General features: G+C 41.4%; 1 protein-coding gene across 1 annotated transcript; it reads left to right on the forward strand.

Moving 5' to 3' along the window:
* Nucleotides 1-408: 408 nt before the first annotated feature.
* LOC309548478 (uncharacterized protein) lies at nucleotides 409-2280 on the forward strand (the record flags this gene model as incomplete). The annotated part of the gene is made up of 1 exon (XM_082248422.1): nucleotides 409-2280. One exon carries the CDS (start codon nucleotides 409-411, stop codon nucleotides 2278-2280), a length of 1872 nt encoding a protein of 623 aa, XP_082104548.1.
* Between the last annotated feature and the right edge of the window lie 20465 nt (nucleotides 2281-22745).

A 22745-nucleotide genomic window follows, 5' to 3' on the forward strand; every position in this document is an offset into this window, starting at 1 on the left:
AATATTAGTGCAACTACTGTCAGCAAAAATGATGAAACCTGTATGTTTTCTTCATGCACGACAACAGAAAACACAATTGAGGACAGTACTGTCAATAGCCAGAATGATCACATTGTAACGCAAGAGCAAGGTGCACTTTTAATGCAAGCTCTTCAGCAGAAACATGGCTTAACATTTTCTGCTGTTGAAGACATAGCAGCACTGATAAACACTCTAAATGGAAGCAACATTGTCCCTGCATCCAAGTTCCTGTTAAACAAGCCTTTTAAAAAACAAGACATTGAAACACATTATTTCTGTACCGACTGCTTTACCTACATTGGTAAAACTGATTCAGACATGTGCAGCTGCAGTTTTTGTGGTTCCATGTACAGCTGCGATTATAACAAACAAAATCATGCCTATTTTATGTACATACCAATTAAGACACAATTGCAGACCATGTTAGAGAACACTGATTTGTACAATATTATCTGTGCCACCCGTGAAACCAATAACAGTGGTTTCATAAAGGATATAACAGACGGTATATACCGCTCTATTACAGAAAAAATCCAAGGTAGTTTTCTAACACTTTCATTCAACTGTGATGGTGTCCCAGTTTTCAAGTCATCTAAGTCCAGTATGTGGCCTACTTTGTGTGTCATTAATGAAGTACCCCTGTCAGTCCGTAAAAGTAATGTTTTAATGGCTTCCCTGTGGTTTGGTCGGTCTGATAAGCCACCGATGAGTGTCATCCTCACACCATTTGTCAATGAAATAAAAAACTTATCAAGAGATGGATTTCATTGGAAATATAATGGTGAAACCATGTTAATGAAGGTGTTTGCACTACTTTTCATATCTGATGCTGTTGCCCGCCCCTTAGTCCAAAAATTTAACCAATTTAATGGTGCTTATGGTTGTGGTTTCTGTTTGCAAGAAGGTGAAGTTGTCCAAAGAGGAAGGGGCACTACACGGGTCTATAAATTTGAGCGACCAAATCTAAGACAGGCACAGGAAACTCTTCAGCATGCAGAGATGGCTACACATCAAGGCAAACCAGTATTTGGTGTAAAAGGGGTTTCACTCTTGTTTGACTTGCCCTATTTCAATGTTATTGACTGTGTGGTACCAGAATACATGCATTGTGTACTTTTAGGGGTTGTAAGGCAACTAGCAACACTCTGGTTCGATACCAAGTTCCATTCCGAAGACTTCTACTTGGGGATGCAGCGTAATGAAATAAATCGGCGTTTGCTGCAGATACAACCTCCATGCAATTTTGCACGTGTACCGCGATCTATAGACATGCGCAAGTTTTGGAAGGCGCATGAGTGGCTTGCATGGTTGTTATACTATAGTGTACCTGTTCTGTGGGGACTAATGCATGAACAATATTTTGTGCATTGGTGCAGGCTTGTTGGCGGAATTGGATTGCTTTCCAGTGAATGTGTAAGTACTGTGGATTTAGCCAGTGCACAACAAATGTTGGAAAAGTTTGTTTCTGACATGGAAACACTCTATGGGCTTGAGCATGTTTCTTTCAACATACATTCTTGTGTTCATATTACTCGGGCTGTGACGAATTGGGGTCCACTATGGGCACAGTCTGCATTTCAGTTTGAAGCATTTAATGGTGTACTGCTACGGTTGATAAAAAGCTCAAATGCTGTTGTCCTGCAGATATGCAATTCATATCTGAGAATCAGATGTATGCCTCTTTATGAGAAAGAAATCATGCATCGTGCTATCATGCCTATTCAGAGATTGTATACAATTATGAAAGACAACAGCAAAGAAGAAGTGTGTTACTTGGATAATTCAGTCCAGGCTCTTGGTCCTTGCAAAATGCGTCCAGTGAGACGATCACATTTTATTGCTTTGCACAGTGTAATACAAGTTGTTAAACAAAATACGATCGCAAGATACTACAATCGCGTGGCAGTAAATAAAGAGGTTTTCCATGCAAGCTCAAACAAGCGAACAACTTTGCGGAATAGTTACACAGCAATTTTAAATAATGGAGATTTCTTTACTGTTGAATCTTATCTTGTACTGGATAATTCCAGTACTTGTTTTGCAATTGGCAGGTATTTGTCAATTGCTCGTGATCGTGCTGCTATTAGCAGGGACAAAGAAGTCAGACTTGGGCATTTAGTTCTCATGAACATAGTTCCTGGCCATCTTGTGGCAATACCAGCTTCATCCCTCAAGAATAAATGTGTGTTTATTAAAACAACAAATGCGCACTACGCTGTAGTGGGCTTGCCAACGAACCCATATGACCTAAATGGATGATGTCCAAATATAGGAGGTGCTGCGCTAAGATCTAGTTTATTTGCTGTCACCTTTATTACTGGATTTATTGCAAAGCAGGCCTTTGTAGCCGACTTCCAGTAAGCAGACAAGATCCTCGGACTGTGAAGTTGGATGTCTGTGAAGGTTTCTATTCATCCAGGTCATGTTATATCTGTATCTGCAGTGTATTTGTTTTGTATTAAATGGATGTTGTGTTTGAAATCTTATTAAAATAAAAAAAATGTTATTTGAATCTTTTGGTTTTGATTATTTTTAAGTTTTAAAAGAGTAAAACAAACTGTATTAAAATGGGAGTAGGTCTCTTATACATGTATTCAGATACATGTATTCAGAATGTTATCTATGTTATAGGTGTTTTTTTTTTTTTTTATTTAATGTACTTTCCAATTCAATTTTACAAATATTAATTAAAAATGTATGTTAAAATATATTTTCCAGTATATTTATTTGGAAATTACATTTTGTTGAATGCATTTACAAAGATGTTTAAAGATAAATGTTTGAATGCATTTTTTAATATTAAAAATGTCTGATAAATATTTTTTAAAAATACATTTATGTCTTTCAAAATAAATTGAATCTACATTTTTTAAATGCATTTCCAAATATATGGATAAATATATCTTTAAAATATATGTTTAAATTACTGATGGATATATTTTAAAAATATATTTTCGAATATATGTGTTTGGAAAATATATTTAAAGTACATTTTTGGAATGCATTTACAAGTATATTTAAAAATATATGTTTAAATGCATTTTCTTAGATGTTCCAAAATATCTGGAAAATATATTTAACAAATATATTTTTAAATATATTCCTTTGGAAAATATATTTTAATGTACATTTTTGGAATACATGTTAAAATATATTAGCGTAAGCCAATATATTGTAAATATATGTACCGTATATATTTTTTCCCCTAAATATATTGGAAATATATTTTTCTTCCATATGGGTAACCAGGCCAATTTTTTTGCTTTCAGTGCTCTCACATTTTGAATGACAATTACTCAATCATGCAACACTGTACATGTATGAAATGTGTGTCCTTTTTTTCACACAAATAAAGCTTTCTTTTGGTGGTATTTAATCATCACTGGGTGTTTTATTTTTTGTGCTATAAATGTAAAAATCTTGATATTTTTGTAAAAAAAATGCATTTTTCTTTGTTTGTGTTATAGAATTTTGCAAATTAGTAATTTTTCTTCATAAATTTTGGCCAAAATTTATACTGCTATATATCTTTGGTTAAAAAAACTCAAAATGAGTGTATAGTTTTTGATCTTTATGAAGTTCATAGAGTCTACAAGCTTTGGTGTAAATCAATGAAAATTGATCACACCTAATCACACCTCATATACTGACGGCCTATCTCATTTCTTGAGACACTAACATGCCAGGAAAGTACAAATACCCCACAAATGACCCCTTTTTGTAAAGTATACATTCCAAGGTATTTAGTAAGAGGCATAGTGAGTTTTTTGAAGTTGCATTTTTTTCCCATAATTTTTTGCAAAATTAACATTTTTTTTTCTTTTTTTCACAAATGTATCATATTAAAGGGTTATTTCTCTCACCTGGCATGTGCATAACACACATTTCACCCCAAAATACATTCTGCTACTCCTCCTGAGTATGGCAATACCACATGTGTGAGACTTTTACACAGCCTGGCCACATACAGAGGCCCAACATGCAAGGAGCACCTCCAGGCGTTCTAGGAGCATAAATTACACATATAATTTCCTGACAACCTATCACACTTTTGAAGGCCCTAGAGCACCAGGACAATGGAAACACCCACAAAATGACCCCATTTTGGAAAGCAAACACCCCAACTTATTGTAACGCTCCTGCGTTTTTGTAGTAGGCTGGATTTGCAGCTGCAGAATCTCCACTCAGTAGTCATGTAGAGATGTGTTGAATAACCAGATCCAACTCTCCAGACTCATCACTGTGGGCCCGTCAGCTTCAGCATACAGATATACACACACTCAATAAGATGTTCCTGGAGTGATAGGATGTATATGATAGTATGAAGGTGATGTGCTGAAGGGACAGGTGTGAACAGTGACAGAGATGGTAAGCACTTGATAGAAATGTTCAGGAGAGTATTAGATGGTATTTAGGTAGAATGCAGATAGGTTAGTAATCGAGTATGGTAACAGGTGGTAAGGACAGCAGATGACAAATACAGGATAGGCTAACCCAGTGCAAGGATAGATGGTAGTAGACTCAAGAGCTAGCAATCTATGTAACAGTGCAGATGATAGAATTAGTATGCATAGATAGTAACAGTCCTTAATGTGCAGAGGTAGGTAGTGTAAGTTAGGTTATGGAGGATTCCCCTGTGGGGTACTTATCACTAGTAAGGTTAGTAGTAGAGGGGTCCAGTAGTGAGGGAGTGATCCGGTAGCGAGATACAGGGATCAGTAGCGAGGTTCCGGTCTGTTCCAGGTAAAAGCAAAATAGCTGGAGGTTCAGGCAGCGAGACAAGCTTGTAAGCATGTAGACACACAGGCACATAAGCACAGGCACAGGCACATTGAACGAACAACGTGAGAGAGAACGCCAGCGGTTGAAATAGCCGCTCAGAGCGGCGCTCGGCGATGACGTCATCCGTCTTAAAGGTGTATGCGTACCACCTAATTAGAAAGGTGGGACGCATATTGAAAGGAAATGGAAATTAAGGGTACCAGAGGTACCAGAATCTTACACTTATACTCTCTTAGGCATAGTGAGTCTTTGGAACATATAATTTTTGTCCATACATTTTTGGAAAACAGGGGAAAGAAAATAAAAACACATTTTTTTTTTACACATAGTGGTCGATTTATAAGATATTTCAAAGACGCAGCATGTGCATACCACACATTTCACCCCAAAATACATTCTGCTACTCCTCCTGAGTATGGCGATACCACATGTGTGAGACTTTTACACAGCCTGGCCACATACAGAGGCCCAACATGCAAGGAGCACCTCCAGGTGTCCTAGGAGCATAATTTACACATAATTTCCGGACAACCTATTACACTTTTGAAGGCCCTGGAGCACCAGGACAATGGAAACACCCACAAAATGACCCCATTTTGGAAAGAAAACACCCCAAAGTATAATCTCTTGGGCATATTGAGTCTTTGGAACAAATCATTTTTGTCCATACGGTTTTGGAAAACGGGGGAGGGAAAATGAAAACACATTTTTTTTTACACATAGTGGTCGATTTATAAGATATTTCTAAGACACAGCATGTGCATACCACACATTTCACCCCAAAATACATTCTGCTACTCCTCCTGAGTATGACAATACCACATGTGTGAGACTTTTACACAGCCTGGCCACATACAGAGGCCCAACATGCAAGGAGCACCTCCAGGCGTTCTAGGAGCATAATTTACACATATAATTTCCTGACAACCTATCACACTTTTGAAGGCCCTGGAGCACCAGGACAATGGAAATGCCCACAAAATTACCCCATTTTGGAAAGCAAACACTCCAACGTATATTTTATGTGGCATAATGAGTCTTTTGAACGTGTCATTTTTTTCCTCAAGTTTGTGGAAAATGTGGAAAGAAAATGAAAACGCAATATCTTTACACAAAGTTGTCCGTTTATAAGATATTTCTAAGACGCAGCATGTGCATAGCACAAATTGCACCCCAAAATGCAATCTGCTACTCCTCCTGAGTACGGCAATACCACATGTGTGAGACTTTTACACAACCTGGCTACATACAGAGGCCCAAAATCAAAGTAGCACCTCACATTGTTGAAGGCCCTTTATATTTCTAACACCTAGCATGTACATATCAATATTTACACCCCAAAAATACATTCTGCTGAGCAAAGGGTAAAGAAAATATTACCTGTGGTTTTAGTAGTGCAGTTGTCCACAGGAGAACATTGGTCCAGGCAACAGGCAGGGACGTGGTCCGCCACAGCAAACGGAATCGTCCAGGCAGCAGGCAAATATTGTCCATAGTCGGTACAGGCAGGGATACTGTCTATATACAGTCCAGGGTCAGTGCAGGTAGAGATATTGCCATCAGTGCCTTGTATTCCTGGTATTAGGCAGGAACATGGTTCATACTACAGGAAGCAGGCCAAGAAAGAATGGGGACAGGGGTAGAGGCTTCTCCAACCCAAATCTCTTTGAAGCCTCCGGACTCCAGACCCTAATTCGGGAATGAGAAAACTAAAAAATGTGTTTTCTTCATCCAGAAAAACATTTCTGTAGCCCCTTACATATGTGAGACCCCTGTGTTATAAATCCCACTACTCCAGTAGCAGGATAAAAGATCAATCCAAGAGGCAGGCATAAAACGTGGTCAATAAACAGTCCAGGGTCAGTTCCAGAGCAGCAGAGATGTACAGTTTAGCGATAGGCAGAAGCGTGGTCAAATAACAAGCCAGGGTCGGTTCCAGAGCAGGCAGAGATGTACAGTTAAGCGTTAGGCAGAAGCCTAGTTGTATAACAGGCCAGGGTCAGTTCCAGAGCAGGCAGAGATGTACAGTTAAGCATTAGGCAGAAGCATGGTTGTATAACAGGCCAGGGTCAGTTCCAGAGCAGGCAGAGATGTACAGTTAAGCGCTAGGCAGAAGCGTGGTCAAATAACAAGCCAAGGTCAGTTCTGGAGAAGGCAGAGGCATATACAATTTAGTGCAGTGGCATAAGGGGTGTGGAGGTAAATGACAAGATTTGAAAATTACATTTACCATACTTCACTAATAATGTAGAGAAGTATGGTAACCGTGGAAACACTGACCTATAAAGAGGCCTGGTTGGGAAGGACACTTCCTCTTCTGGAGCAGACTCTGCATTTCTTCTGACATTTTCGGCCTATTTCACTGCGGGTGACTCGTTCAGGAAAATGCCGCTTATAGAGTCTGCTTACTGAATCTGAGCGAATGCTTTCTGGCGGGCCTTCAGGGTACACAAGTGTGGTGATAATTTCTTCCTGGTATTGAAGATAGGATAAGGGGGTCTCAGTAGATTTGCGTTAAATAACATAAGTATTATACATGGCTAAATTGAAAAAATAAATGGAGACTTTTTTATACCAATGGTGGGTTTTTCTTGGAAGGTAGGGTTCAATCATTTGACCATTGAGGTCGACTCCTCCCATGAATAAATTATAGTCGTGGACACATGCTGGTTTCTTGATTGGGCCATTTCTTCTTCTGGGGATTTCCACATAGGCGTCGTTATGAATAGTTGAGAGCATGTAGACGTTTCTTCTGTCCCTCCACCTGATAGCCAATAGCTCATTGTTCCGCAAACTTGCTGTCTCCCCTCAACGAGCTTTTGCGGGAAGCCCTTCCTATTGGCTCTCACTATACCACATGCTGGAGTCTTCCTCATGTGAAGATTGCCGAAGAGGGGAAAGCTTGTATAGTAATTATCCACATATAGATGGTAACCCTTTTCAAGGAGTGGATATACAAGCTCCCAAACAATTTTTCCGCTGACTCCAATGTACTCTGGGCATTCACGGGGATGCAGCTGGGTGTCCTTCCCTTTGTACACCCAGAAGGAGTAGATGTAACCTGTGGCTCTGTCGCACAACTTATAGAGTTTAACCCCATATCGGGCCCTTTTGCTGGGGATAAACTGCTTGAAGCCCAGCCGTCCTGTGAAATGGAAATGAAAAGTGACTCATCCACGGATATATTTTTGTCGGAGGTAAATAACTGGGGGAATTTCTCAGAGAAAAAATTTAGAAGTGGCCGAATTTTAAATAATTTGTCGAATGCTGGGTCATTTTGGGGAGGGCACTGGGTTTTGTCATTGTAATGTAGGAACCGCATGATCATTAGGTATCTTGATCTTGGCAAATAACGGATGAGAAGATTGGCATGTGGTGAATAGGCTTGGTTGACCAGTAGGAGTATAATTTGTTTTTTTTTGTGAGTCCCATATTGAAAGTGAGTCCTAAAAATATTTTGAATTCCTCCACTGTTACTTCTCTCCACACATAGGGACAGGCGTAACTTGAACTTCGGTTGCTTGAAATGAACTGTTGTGCATAGAGGTTGCACTGGGCCACAATGGTAGATAGAAGGTCTTGGGTAAAAAGTAAATTAAAAAAATCAATAGGGGCAAAATTTTCTGTGTTCATCTGGACACCTGGCTGGGCGGTAAAAGCGGGGATGTTTGCTGCGCCTGAATTAGGGGGACACCACAGAGGGTTTTGAAGGGCATAGGGAAGGCTGGCATGGGTGCTAACCCTTTGGGGCTGAGATGACACCCCACTAGTGCTCGGCATTTCTTGCAGTGGTACTCCAATTCTTGTGGATGCCACTATGCTACTAGTGGATGCCACTGCACTAATGGTGGATGGCACTGAGCTGCTGGTTGATGCCACTGCTCTATCTGTGGTAGCCTGCTCCTCGTCAAAACGCCTTTGTTTCCTGGGCACACTTTTCTTCATCCTCCGATTCTGTAGCAGACCTACTCCTTACAACTTGTTTAAATTCAGAATCAGACTCCGAGAGCTCCTCGCTGCTCTCGCCGGTCAAACAAAGAAGCTGTCATGCCTCTTCAGCGGAATATTTTTTGGCCATACTGGTGACTGTGGGCTGTGGTGACAAACTGCTGAGATATGGGAACTTGGACAGATGTGGCTGCACTGATGGGTGCCGATGAGGGTGCACTGGTGGGTGCTGATGAGGGTGCACTGGTGGGTGCTGATGAGTGTGCACTAATTATCTTGCACTGTTGTGCACGGATAAGGCGACACTGATGGGTGCTGATGAGGATCTACTAATAGTGTGGCACTGATGTGTAGTGGCACAGATTAGCACTGATGTGGCACACTGGTGTGGCACTGTAGAGCACTGATTTTGCACTGTAGTGGCACAGGTGGCACTGTAGGGCACAGAGGAGCACTGATGTAGCACTGATGTGCACTGTAGTTGCACAGTTGGCACTGATGTGGCACTGTAGTGGCACTGATTTGATACTGATGTGGCACTGATGGGCACTTTAGTGGCACAGGTGGCACAGAGGAGCACTGTAGTTTGATAGTTGGCACTGACGGGGCACTGATGTGAGACTGATGTGACACTGAAGGCACAGATGTGCGAATGATGTGGCACAGATTTGATACTGATGTGGCACTGTAGTGGCACAGGTGGCACTGATGTGCACTGTAGTTTGACAGTTGGCACTGACGTGGCACTGTAGTGGCACTGATGGGACACTGACGGCACAAATGTGGCACTAGTAGCACAGATTTGACACAGATGAGCACTGATGTGCCACTGGTGACACAGATAAGCACTGTAGTGGCACTGGTGGTACAGATGAGCACCGATGTGGCTCTGATGAGTACTGATGTGGCACTGGTGGCACTGTAGTAGTACTGGTGACACAGATGAGCACTGTAGTGGCACTTGTGGTACAGATGAGCACTGATGTGGCTCTGATGAGTACTGATGTGGCACTAGTGGCACAGATGAGCACTGTAGTGGCACTGATATGATACTGTAGTGGCACTGGTGGCACATTAGTGGCACTGGTGGCACTTTAATGGCACTAATGGCACAGAAATGTATCACAAGACTTACTTTATACAGGTCTCTCTCTCCTCTCCACAAATGCTGTATCGATGTGAGGAGAGGAGAGAGCTCAACCCCTGCCTGACCCTGCTTTGTTGACGTTGTGATCGCTCCGTCATTGGACAGAGCGATCACATGGTAAAGGACCGCGCTGATTAGTCCTTTACCCTGATCCGTGATGCATCGGGTCCCCAGGACCCGGCGAGCACGGACACTCCCGTGTGCGCGCCCCAGGGGGCGCGCGGGAGCGCGATTCTGGGAGGACGTCCATGTACGCCCTCCCAGAACTAGAAGACCACCTTGCAGCTGTTTTTTGACCGTGGGCCAGTCAGGAAGCGGTTAAAGGCAAACAAAAATTGCATGTGTAACATGACACTCCCCATCAAAATCTATCTTTTAAAATTTTAAGAAATAGAGAATAAATCCAAACATTAAGTGAAGACTCTATTCCAGGAACACTTGAATGAAAAGAATGGGGAGAATAAGAGAATAATAATGCAGACATTAAAGGGTAACTCTACTTTTGTGGAAAAAAAAAAAAAACTAGCAAATAAAAAAAATAAAATCTATCATATACAGTTGCGACACAAGTCATATTGTAACTGAATGTTATTAAAAATGACCTTTTACTTTCCAATTTCCAGCAGCTGTAATTTTCTGTAAAATGAAATATAGCCACCTGGAGGCGCTCTGTACACAGATGGTATACAGAGATCCTCCCCTTAGAAATGTCATTTTGTCAGGGTGCCAGGAAACCAGACTACATGAACATGCAAGTAAAATAAAGCAGTTTATTAGAGAAACAACAATAAACGCACAGCAAGAGTGAGGAGCGAAATCAGGAACAGCCAGGGCCAAGTCCAGAGCGGGTAGTCATCCAAGCCGGGATCGAGTCTAAGCAGGTAGTTTGCCAATGCGGAATCGAGAGCCAGGAAAGTTGTCAGCCAAGCCAGGTCATGCACGGAGGAACACGGAGAACAGAAGACTGCTAGCAGTGATGCATCTTGGAGCACAAACACAAGGGCAAAGGACTGCAAACCAACAGGGGATATACAGTATCTCACAAAAGTGAGTACACCCCTCACATTTTTGTAAATATTTTATTATATCTTGGCATGTGACAACACTGAAGAAATTACACTTTGCTACAATGTATAGTAGTGATTGTACAGCTTGTATAACAGTGTAAATTTGCTGTCCCCTCAAAATAACTCAAAACACAGCCATTAATGTCTAAACCGGTGGAAACAAAAGTGAGTACACCCCTAAGTGACAATGTCCAAATTGGGCCCAAAGTGTCAATATTTTGTATGACCGCTATTATTTTCCAGCACTGCCTTAAACCTCTTGGGCATGTTCATCAGAGCTTCACAGGTTGCCACTGGAGTCCTCTTCCACTCCTCCATGATGACATCACAGAACTGGTGGATGTTAGAGACCTTGCGCTCCTCTACCTTCTGTTTCAGGATGGCCCACAGATGCTCAATATGGTTTAGGTCTGGAGACAAGCTTGGCCAGTCTATCACCTTTACCCTCAGCTTCTTTAGCAAGCATGTGGTCATCTTAGAGGTGTGTTTGGGGTCGTTATCATGTTGGAATACTGCCCTGCAGGCCAATCTCCGCAGGGAGGGGATCATGCTCTGCTTCAGTATGTGACAGTACATGTTAGCATTCATGGTTCCCTCAATAAACTGTAGCTCCCCAGTTCCACCAGCACTCATGCAGCCCCAGACCATAACACTCCCACCACCATGCTTGACTGTAGGCAAGACATACTTGTCTTTGTACTCCTCACCTGATTTCCGCCACACACTCGCTTAACACCATCTGAACTAAATAAGTTTATCTTGGTCTCGCCAGACCACAGGACATGGTTCCAGTAATCCATGTCCTTAGTTTGCTTGTCTTCAGCAAACTGTTTGCGGGCTTTCTTGTGCATCATCTTTAGAAGAGGCTTCCTCCTGGGTCAACAGCCATGCAGACCAATTTGATGAGGTGTGTGGCGTATGGTCTGAGCAGTGACAGGCTGACCCCCCCCACCCCTTTAACCTCTGCCTCTATTTCCCAAAGACAACCTCTGGATATGACGTTGAGCACGTGCACTCAACTTCTTTGGACGACCATGGCAAGGCCTGTTCTGAGCGGAACCTGTCCTGTTAAACCGCTTTATGGTCTTGGCTCAGTTTCAGGGTCTTGACAATCTTCTTATAGCCTAAGCCATCTTTATGTAGAGCATTAAATCTTTTTTTCAGATCCTCAGAGAGTTTTGCCATGAGGTGCCATGTTGAACTTCCAGTGACCAGTATGAGAGAGTGAGAGCAATAACACCAAATTTAACACACCTGCTCCCCATTCACACCTGAGACCTTGTACCACTAACGAGTCACATGACAAAATAGTTACATAGTTACATAGTAGGTGAGGTTGAATAAAGACAATAGTCCATCCAGTTCAACCTGTGTAGGTGTGTGTGGCTGTAATCATCTCACATAGCCCTGAATGTTCTGATCCTTGAGATGTACGTCTAAGAGTCTTTTGAAAGCCACCATACTTCCCGCAGAAACCACCTCTTGTGGTAGAGAATTCCACAATCTTGTAGCCCTAACAGTAAAGAACCCCCCACATTGCCTGAGGTTAAAACGCTTCTCCTCTAATCGCATTGTATGCCCTCGAGTCCTCATGCAATCCCTTCGACTGAATAGCTGTTTTTCTATGCCGAGATCCCCATTGAGATATTTATAAATTGCTATCATGTCCCCCCTCAGGCGTCTCTTCTCCAGGGAGAATAAATCAAGCGATTGCAGACGCTCTTCATAATTAAGGTCCTCCAATCCCCTAATCAGTTTAGTTGCCGTTCTCTGGACTCTCTCCAGCTCCAACACATCCCTCCTGAGGACTGGCGACCAAACGGGGAGGGAAAATGGATAATTGGGCCAATTTGGACATTTTCACTTAGGGGTGTACTCACTTTTGTTGCCACTGGTTTAGACATTGATGGCTGTGTGTTGAGTTATTTTGAGGGGAAAGCAAATTTACACTGTTATACAAGCTGTACACTCACTACTTTACATTGTAGCAAAGTGCCATTTCTTCAGTCTTGTCACATGAAAAGATATTTTATTATATTTACAAAAAGGTGAGGGGTGTACTCTTTTTTTGTGAGATACTATATATAGTCAGGTGTGCAACATCATCACTGAGCGATGCCCAGGCAGCAGGCAAGTGTTAATGCAAACAGTTTAAAAGACAGCAGTCTGCACATGTCTAAGATGGCTGCCAACAGAAAGGCAAGGTAAGACCTTGACACATTTCCTGCTTGTGTGATTGTCTCACTGATTTTCCCAGAAGTCTGCACTAGGACACAAGTCAGATTTTGGGCAACATCTGCAACAAAAATCTCATTTTTGGTGAAATACTCCCCAAAAAGAAATCACAACTGCATGGGGGGGCGGGGAGCAGTATAAACTAGCAGAGGCTTCTAATTCCATCCAGCAGATGAAACACACATGCTTTAATCCACACAATTTACCTAGGTTGAACTCCAAGCAACAGGGGCTCCCGGGTCCCAGACAAGAGGGTAAGCTGGGGGGAGAAGCACTACCAGGGCCGATCTGGCCTACCGAGATAGCGGGAAATTTCCTGGTAGGCCGCCTCTCTCAGAGGTGACATTAGCTAGTGTTAGCGTGAGTCTAAGATAGCGCAGATCCCAGGCGCATAGTTAAAAATAACCCCTTGATTACCACACACACACACACACACACACGCACACGCACACACATACACTTCCATTACTAGTATAGTGTTTGAACAGATCAATATCTGATCTAATCAGAACTATACTAGCATCCCCATAGTTTAGGGTTCCCAAAACGCGGTGTTTGCACGGTCAGCACTGATTCCTGCCAGCGCCTGCGTTTAACCCCTCTGCTCAGCCCACCCCACCCAGGCAAGTGTAGTAATCAATAGATTACTGTCACTTACACAAAAACACAACACACAAAACCGCTGTGTTAGCAGAGTTAGGCCTGGTCCCTGCTAGCATTAGCAGTTTGTTTTGGTAGCGCTTGAAATAGTCCTTGACAACCAGGTGCTTTTATTACCTGTGAGTCAACACTACTGTACAGGTAAATTTAGTTACCAAAATGTCAACGTTTGTACAGTGGTGAAGAGGCTTATAGTATACTGGCCGTGTCAGATGATAGCAATGGGGAAGCTACACTGGCAGAATTAGTGTCAGTATACGAACTTGATGACAGCAGCGGCTCCCTGTATCACGTACCTGAAGGTGAGCCTGGAAGGTGAGGAAGGCCTCTCTTGCACCTCTGACTCTGGGCCTCTGATAGTGCAGACAGGAGGCACCGGAGTGTAGAGTAGCACGAGTGCCTGATGTAACTGGAAGCAGGCTGATGTCCACAGACAAGGATAGCCGGGTAGGTCCAGAGGATAAGCAGGTATGCAGGCAACTAGTGCTGGTGGCAGGAGCGTAGTGAGACAAGCCGGGTCAGAAGCCAAACGGTCATACAGGAGCCAGAAGGAGCAGACTGGAGCGGAGGTCAAGGGACAAGCCGGGGTCAGTGCAGGCGGAGAGCAGAGGATAGTCAGGACAAGCCGGGTCTGGTACTGGTAAGCAGGATACTGGAGGGAGGGAAAGACGCTCAGGTGTGATAGCTCAACCTGGTGCTGGTCAGATCCGCCATCCGGAAATATGCAAGTAGAAAGTGTGGAACCGCACTCAGGATAGATGAAAGCAATATTGTTCTTTATTCCTCAAAATTCGTGAACAGACAGACAGTGTAAAGGAACAGACAAGTCCAAAGGGTTGACGCGTTTCACGGCACGAACAGCCCCTTACTCATAACCACAATGAAGGATGGAGGAAATCGGTTGGTATTAATAGGTAGACAAACAATAGCTGATTGATGTGATTGCTCACAGGTTTGTACCATTAAATTAATGAGTCCTGCAAGAGGAACCAATTGATCCGCGATCCGACAGCTGGGACAATTAGTACACACATAGAAACTTCACAAAGAAGTGCAAAAACAAATTTTTAAAAATGACACACACACTCGAAACCAAAAAAGCTGCGAGTGTATGTGCTAGTAAAATCATACAAGCACGAAATGGAGTAGCATATCGGCAGGGTATGGAAAAAGAGAGTATAATATTAATACATATTGTAATTTAGTGTGCTCTGGCACAATGTATTTTAAAAGTAGGACCATCAAAATACTGAAATAGAAAAACATCTTTATGTGGTGAAAAAAACCACACAATACGTGTATATAATAGAGAAGAAAGTCTCTCAAATTACATGTATAAAGATTTATATATATGTTGTGTATTTGTAAATATACTAAAATATCGGCGGAAAAATAGTTAAAAAATTTATAAAATGTAAAAAAAGTGAAAAAAAAAATATATATGTATATTTTCATCAAGTGAAGTCAAGAATACGCATTGTTGAAATGATGTGATATGATCATGTGTAAACATGAATGAAGTGAAAGGTGTGAAAATAATAAATAAAATATATAAAATAAATGGTGAAATGTAGAAGTATAAAAGTGAACATTGTGCTTGTATTATATTAATAAAGTGAGTATAAAATATATAGAGTATAGATATAGTTACTCAGGGAAGTGTGAAAATTAGTAAATAAAATTAGAAATTTAATTAATGTGCACATATACATATCAGTGTCGAAAAATGAATAAATATATATATATGAATACAACAGACACTGAATGTGATATGGAAATGTATTTTGGGGTCAATTAAGAAAATGATGAAAAGACATACACGTGCCGATATATGCATACTCCATAGGCGCAATGTGTCTAGACTCGTTAGGAATCGGTCCCAAATCTAAATCGATCGAAAATAGATCCAAATAGATTGGGAGAATGATCGATTGCTATCAGTGACTGAAGATATTAGTGGTTAATGATAGACTAAACCGAGAGTGTATAGGAACACGTACAAAAACTATACAAGAATTTGCATTAATGTGGCATACTTATGTAGATCTTGATGATTGAAACATGAACATGGCCAATTGCACTCACATTGGTAAGACTAACTGAGGCTGGGTGTTGTCCCTGCCTAAATATAAATGATAAATAATATAATAATGTATATAAAAACTCAGTCAGAAAGGATTATAAGGGTGTGGGACCGAAAATCCAAAACGAGAAAAAACAATGGAAAACCCTCTTAAATACAGTCAGGAGCAACGGTATAATTTTAAGCAACAAGAAAAATGGTGCAATGAATATCGCACCAAACATAGAAAGGAATATATAATCGTTTTTTGCGGTACAAGTGTTTCATGGAACCAATAAAGGCAAAAAACAGGCAGAAAAAAAACCCAAAAAAGACACAACAGGGCTCAAGTAAAAGCTACAGAACATGTATATGTATTCATACATTGATGCATGGCAAATGACATCAGAGACAAAAAGGGAAAGGAGAAATATGACTGCGGAAAGGAAGGGGAGGGGGAGGGGTAGAGGGGGGGTGGGAGGGAGGGGGAGGGAAAGAAGGGGGGGGGGAGGGCGGGGGGAGGGGGGGGAGGTAGAGACTTGTATCTATTGTCGGCACTAATAAAAATTTTTATTTCACTAGGTAAAGATACCGTGAATGTCACAATACATAATCGACAAAACATGACCAAAATTACACTATACCAGTGTCAAAATTCCCAATGCTCCGATACTTCGGCATATTTAACACTTGACACTATGGTATCTCGGTCCAAGAGGGAGGGGGACCTCACTCATAAAAATGAGTGACGTCCCACTCCCAATTCAGGCCATGAGGCATCCGAGTATGAAGCCTAAAGATCCACAGAACCTCCCTTTTGCAAAGTAATCTGAAAACATCTCCACCTCTGGTGGGCTTGGTGATATGGTCTATAATCTGGACTTGTACCAGAGATGTATCACCTCCATGTGCACTATTAAAGTGTTTCGCTCCTCCCCGAAATTGCTTCTATCCCAGATGCACATGTGTGGGCCAGGTATGGAATCATCTATCTAGCACACATAGTCACCAATGGAGTCCTTAAATCCTTTGACGCCCTAAAGGGGCAATACGGCATCCCTAACCATCTGTTCTTTCGCTACCTTCAACTCAGACATGCCTTCTCTGCTCAATTCCCCCGACCTGTTGCTGACTTGGCCCCGATTTCGATTTTGGAGGTGGTGATGGGTTCTGAGTCTAAACAACTCATTTCCCATATGTACAATGCCCTACTTACGCCAGCGTCCACGGTCTTGGCGTATGCAGTCAAAACTAAATGGGAGGGAGATGTCGGGAAGATTGATGATGAGGAATGGGAGGATGCCCTCGATAATTGTAAACTAGTATCCCCGAAACTTTCGGATCGCTTAACTCAACTATATGTCCTCCACAGGGCTTACCTGACGCCGGTGATGGTGGCAACCTATCGCAGTGAGACCTCTGGTCAATGCCCCATGTGTAAGCTGGAACGTGGCACCTTTTATCATTTGCTCTGGTCCAGTTCGGAGGTTCAGGGCTTCTGGGGGCAGGTGGTTAGATTTCTCCATGACACCATGGGTTCCCCCTTGACGCTGGCCCCGAAGTTCTGTTTATTGGGGATACCCCCTGATGTTAGCACGGATAAATACACTACCCTGTTTCTACATGAGACACTGTTCCTCGCCAGAAAATGTATAGCACGCCGCTGGATGAGGGACTCACCCCCCTCTTTCCAGGACTGGCTCCGGGAGGTTAATGCAACTCTGCCCTATAAAAAACTGGTCTATACCCATAGAGGATGCACGTCCAAATATAACAAGATATGGGATAGGTGGGTTCAGGCCCCGGAGACGTGTGTGTCACCTTGATAATGCTGATTGTCAGCCCTGTCCATCCGTGGGGGGTGTCGCAGCTGCCCCTCATAGCAGGCGCGGCGCGGCACCTACTTTTACCTACAGAATGGAATTCCTGTCAGATGTGTGTATTCGCTGTGCCCCTCGGCTCTTATTATCGCAGTGATGGATTTTCTCCCTTTTTTTTTTTTTCTTTCTCTTTTTATGGTGTTAGTTTGATACCTGTTTGTTAACCCAGCTGTATTGTTCCTCTCACGTTTTCATGATACCTGTGTGCATATTTCTGTGTATTTGACTTTATGCTTCAATACAATAAAGACTTTGTTGATTTAAAAAAAAAAAAGTGTTTCGCTATGTTAGTAGATTTTAGGGTGCGTATATCGCTGAGGTGCTCTCTGAATCGATCCTTTAATTTGCGGGTGGTTCTACCTACATATTGGATGGAGCATGCTTTGCATGTAATCAAATAAATCAGATATTTTGTGTTGCAATTAAAAAAATCTTTTATATTGTATATTTTATTGTCATAAGTAGAGACAAATTTGTCCTTAAGGATGATGTGGGGGCAAGTGATACAGTCTGTCATGCCACATTTGAAATTGCCTTTACAGTATAGCCAGGTTCTCGATGTGGTTGATTTCTTAGAGGTATATAAGCTGGGAGATAAAAAATTACCCAAAGTAGTGGCTCTCTTAGCTACTATATTCACTCCATCATCGAGAATATTTGCACAGATGTCATCTGTGTAAAGAGTTGGTAAATGTTTTTGAATGATCTTTTTTATTTTGTTAAATTCTAAGCTGTAAGGCAAGGACAGTGTGACAGAAGAGGGCAGCTTAATGGAATTTTTGGAAATGGTATTGTTACTATGTTTAAATCTTTTTCTGTGTCTATTTTTGACGATATGTTTAATACTCGTATCTTGGATATTATCAGGAGTCATATACTCCTCTGTGTTGGACATATCGCATGAAACTCCCGATGATAGGAGATCCGAACGATTTTTGTTTAAGGCTATAAGATAGGCTCTGTCTAACATCCATTTGGGGTACCCTCTTTCAAGAAAACGATGATACAGTGAAAAAGCCTGTGCATTGAAATCCGGTAAATTGCTGCATATCCTCCGCAACCTGAGGAATTGCCCAACGGGGATGCCTTTTATTGTATGTACAGGGTGACTAGACCCTGCATGCAATAAATTATTGCCTGATAGTGGTTTCCTATAAAGGTTTGATGTGACCTTGTTGCCAATATGGCCCAAAGCAACATCCAAAAATTCGATTTGGTCTATATTTTTTGTACCTGGCTATACTGTAAAGGCAATTTCAAGTGTGGCATGACACACTTGCCCCCACATCATCCTTAAGGACAAATTTGTCTCTACTTATGACAATAAAATATACAGTATAAAAGATTTTTTTAATTGCAACACAAAATATCTGATTTATTTGATTACATGCAAAGCATGCTCCATCCAATATGTAGGTAGAACCACCCGCAAATTAAAGGATCGATTCAGAGAGCACCTCAGCGATATACGCACCCTAAAATCTACTAACATAGCGAAACACTTTAATAGTGCACATGGAGGTGATACATCTCTGGTACAAGTCCAGATTATAGACCATATCACCAAGCCCACCAGAGGTGGAGATGTTTTCAGATTGCTTTGCAAAAGGGAGGTTCTGTGGATCTTTAGGCTTCATACTCGGATGCCTCATGGCCTGAATTGGGAGTGGGACGTCACTCATTTTTATGAGTGAGGTCCCCCTCCCTCTTGGACCGAGTTACCATAGTGTCAAGTGTTAAATATGCCGAAGTATCGGAGCATTGGGAATTTTGACACTGGTATAGTGTAATTTTGGTCATGTTTTGTCGATTATGTATTGTGACATTCACTGTATCTTTACATAGTGAAATAATAATTTTTATTAGTGCCGACAATAGATACAAGTCTCTACCCCCCCCCCTTCTTTCCCTCCCCCTCCCTGCCAACCTCCCTCTACCCCTACCCCCCCCCCTCCCTCCCCCTCTACCCCTCCCCTCTACCCCTCCCCTTCCTTTCCGCAGTCATATTTCTCCTTTCCCTTTTTGTCTCCGATGTCATTTGCCATGCATCAATGTATGAATACATATACATGTTCTGTAGCTTTTACTTGAGCCCTGTTGTGTCTTTTTTGGGTGTTTTTTGCCTTTATTGGTTCCATGAAACACTTGTACCGCAAAAAACGATTATATATTCCTTTCTATGTTTGGTGCGATATTCATTGCACCATTTTTCTTGTTGCTTAAAATTATACCGTTGCTCCTGACTGTATTTAAGAGGGTTTTCCATTGTTTTTTCTCGTTTTGGATTTTTGGTCCCACACCCTTATAATCCTTTCTGACTGAGTTTATATACATTATTATATTATTTATCATTTATATTTAGGCAGGGACAACACCCAGCCTCAGTTAGTCTTACCAATGTGAGTGCAATTGGCCATGTTCATGTTTCAATCATCAAGATCTACATAAGTATGCCACATTAATGCAAATTCTTATATAGTTTTTGTACGTGTTCCTATACACTCTCGGTTTAGTCTATCATTAACCACTAATATCTTCAGTCACTGATAGCGATCGATCATTCTCCCAATTTATTTGGATCTATTTTCGATCGATTTAGATTTGGGACCGATTCCTAACGAGTCTAGACACATTGCGCCTATGGAGTATGCATATATCGGCACGTGTATGTCTTTTCATCATTTTCTTAATTGACCCCAAAATACATTTCCATATCACATTCAGTGTCTGTTGTATTTATATATATATATTTATTCATTTTTCGACACTGATATGTATATGTGCACATTAATTAAATTTCTAATTTTATTTACTAATTTTCACACTTCCCTGAGTAACTATATCTATATATTTTATACTCACTTTATTAATATAATACAAGCACAATGTTCACTTTTATACTTCTACATTTCACCATTTATTTTATATATTTAATTTATTATTTTCACACCTTTCACTTCATTCATGTTTACACATGATCATATCACATCATTCCAACAATGCGTATTCTTGACTTCACTTGATGAATATATACATATATATATATTTTTCACTTTTTTTACATTTTATACATTTTTTAACTATTTTTCCGCTGATATTTTAGTATATTTACAAATACACAACATATATATAAATCTTTATACATGTAAATTGAGAGACTTTCTTCTCTATTATATACACGTATTGTGCAGTTTTTTTCACCACATAAAGATGTTTTTCTATTTCAGTATTTTGATGGTCCTATTTTTAAAATACATTGTGCCAGAGCACACTAAATTACAATATGTATTATATTATACTCTCTTTTTCCATACCCTGCCGATATGCTACTCCATTTCGTGCTTATATGATTTTACTAGCACATACACTCGCAGCTTTTTTGGTTTCGAGTGTGTGTGTCATTTTTAAAAATTTGTTTTTGCACTTCTTTGTGAAGTTTCTATGTGTGTACTAATTGTCCCAGCTGTCGGATCGCGGATCAATCGGTTCCTCTTGCAGGACTCATTAATTTAATGGTACAAACCTGTGAGCAATCACATCAATCAGCTATTGTTTGTCTACCTATTAATACCAACCGATTTCCTCCATCCTTCATTGTGGTTATGAGTAAGTGGCTGTTCGTGCCGTGAAACGCGTCAACCCTTTGGACTTGTCTGTTCCTTTACACTGTCTGTCTGTTCACAAATTTTGAGGAATAAAGAACAATATTGCTTTCATCTATCCTGAGTGCGGTTCCACACTTTCTACTTGCATATTACTGGTAAGCAGGATACAGGTTAGCAGGTTCAGGTCAACAAGGCTGAAGACAAAGCAGAACTGAAGTTGAGCAAAGGCTGGGTTTAAATAGCCCATTTGGCGCCAACATCTGTCATGTTGCGTGCTTGCGTGCACGTGTTCGCGCATGTGCATTTGCCAAGTCCCGGCGGGATTTAACAGAAACACAACTTTGAACAGCAAGCCTCTTCTTACATTGCCCCCTCCCAATGGGCAGCCTCCGGATGCCCAAACGGGCTAGTTTCTCAGGGTGATTACGTTTGAATGCTTGGATTAGGCCTTTTGCATGAATATTGGTTACTGGCTCCCAGGAATTATCTTCAGGTCCATAACCTTTCCATTTAATTAGGTATTGGATTAGGTTGCCTCTTTTCCTGCAATCAATAATGGCTTCTACTTCGAATTCCCCTTCTCCATCGATTAGCACAGGTTCAGGAGGCCCATTGATCCGTCCAGGGAAAGGGTCTGGCAATGTAAATTTCAGCAATGATACGTGGAAGACAGGGTGGATTTTAAAAGACTCAGGTAACAGTAATTCATAGGTCACATCATTAATTTTCCTTTTAACTGAAAAGGGGCCTGTGTACTTGGGCCCAGGTTTTCTTGACGGGCAGGTTAGCTTTAGGTTGGTTGTAGCCAGCCATACCTTGTCACCAGGTTCCAAGATCAGTTCTCCTCTTCTTTTTCTGTCATAGAACCTTTTGTTACTCTCCTTAGCTTTGGCCATAGTTTCCTGCAGTAATCTGTTGTTGGAAGTAAAATAATTAACTGTGTCCTGGACAGCAGGAACAGGGCCCTCGGGAACTGTGGTGACCAGGAAGGAAGGGTGGTAACCATAATTGGCAAAGAACGGGGTCTGCTTAATAGCAGAATGTTCAGAATTATTGTAAGCAAACTCGGCCAGTGGTAACAGCGTTACCCAATCATCCTGTGAATAAGAGGAAAAACAGCGTAAATACTGCTCCAAGGTCTGATTAGTCCTTTCTGTCTGGCCATTGGTCTGTGGGTGGTAAGCTGAAGAAAAGGACAGTTGAATTCTCAATTTTTCACAAAGGGATTTCCAAAACTTGGAGGTAAATTGAACCCAACGATCAGACACTATGTTGGCAGGAACTCCATGCAGTCTTACAATTTCCTTGATGAACATCTTGGCAGTATCTGCGGCTGAT

This window comes from Pelophylax lessonae (assembly GCF_965119305.1).
Source record: "Pelophylax lessonae genome assembly, chromosome: 2".
In the NCBI taxonomy this organism is placed as follows: domain Eukaryota; kingdom Metazoa; phylum Chordata; class Amphibia; order Anura; family Ranidae; genus Pelophylax; species Pelophylax lessonae.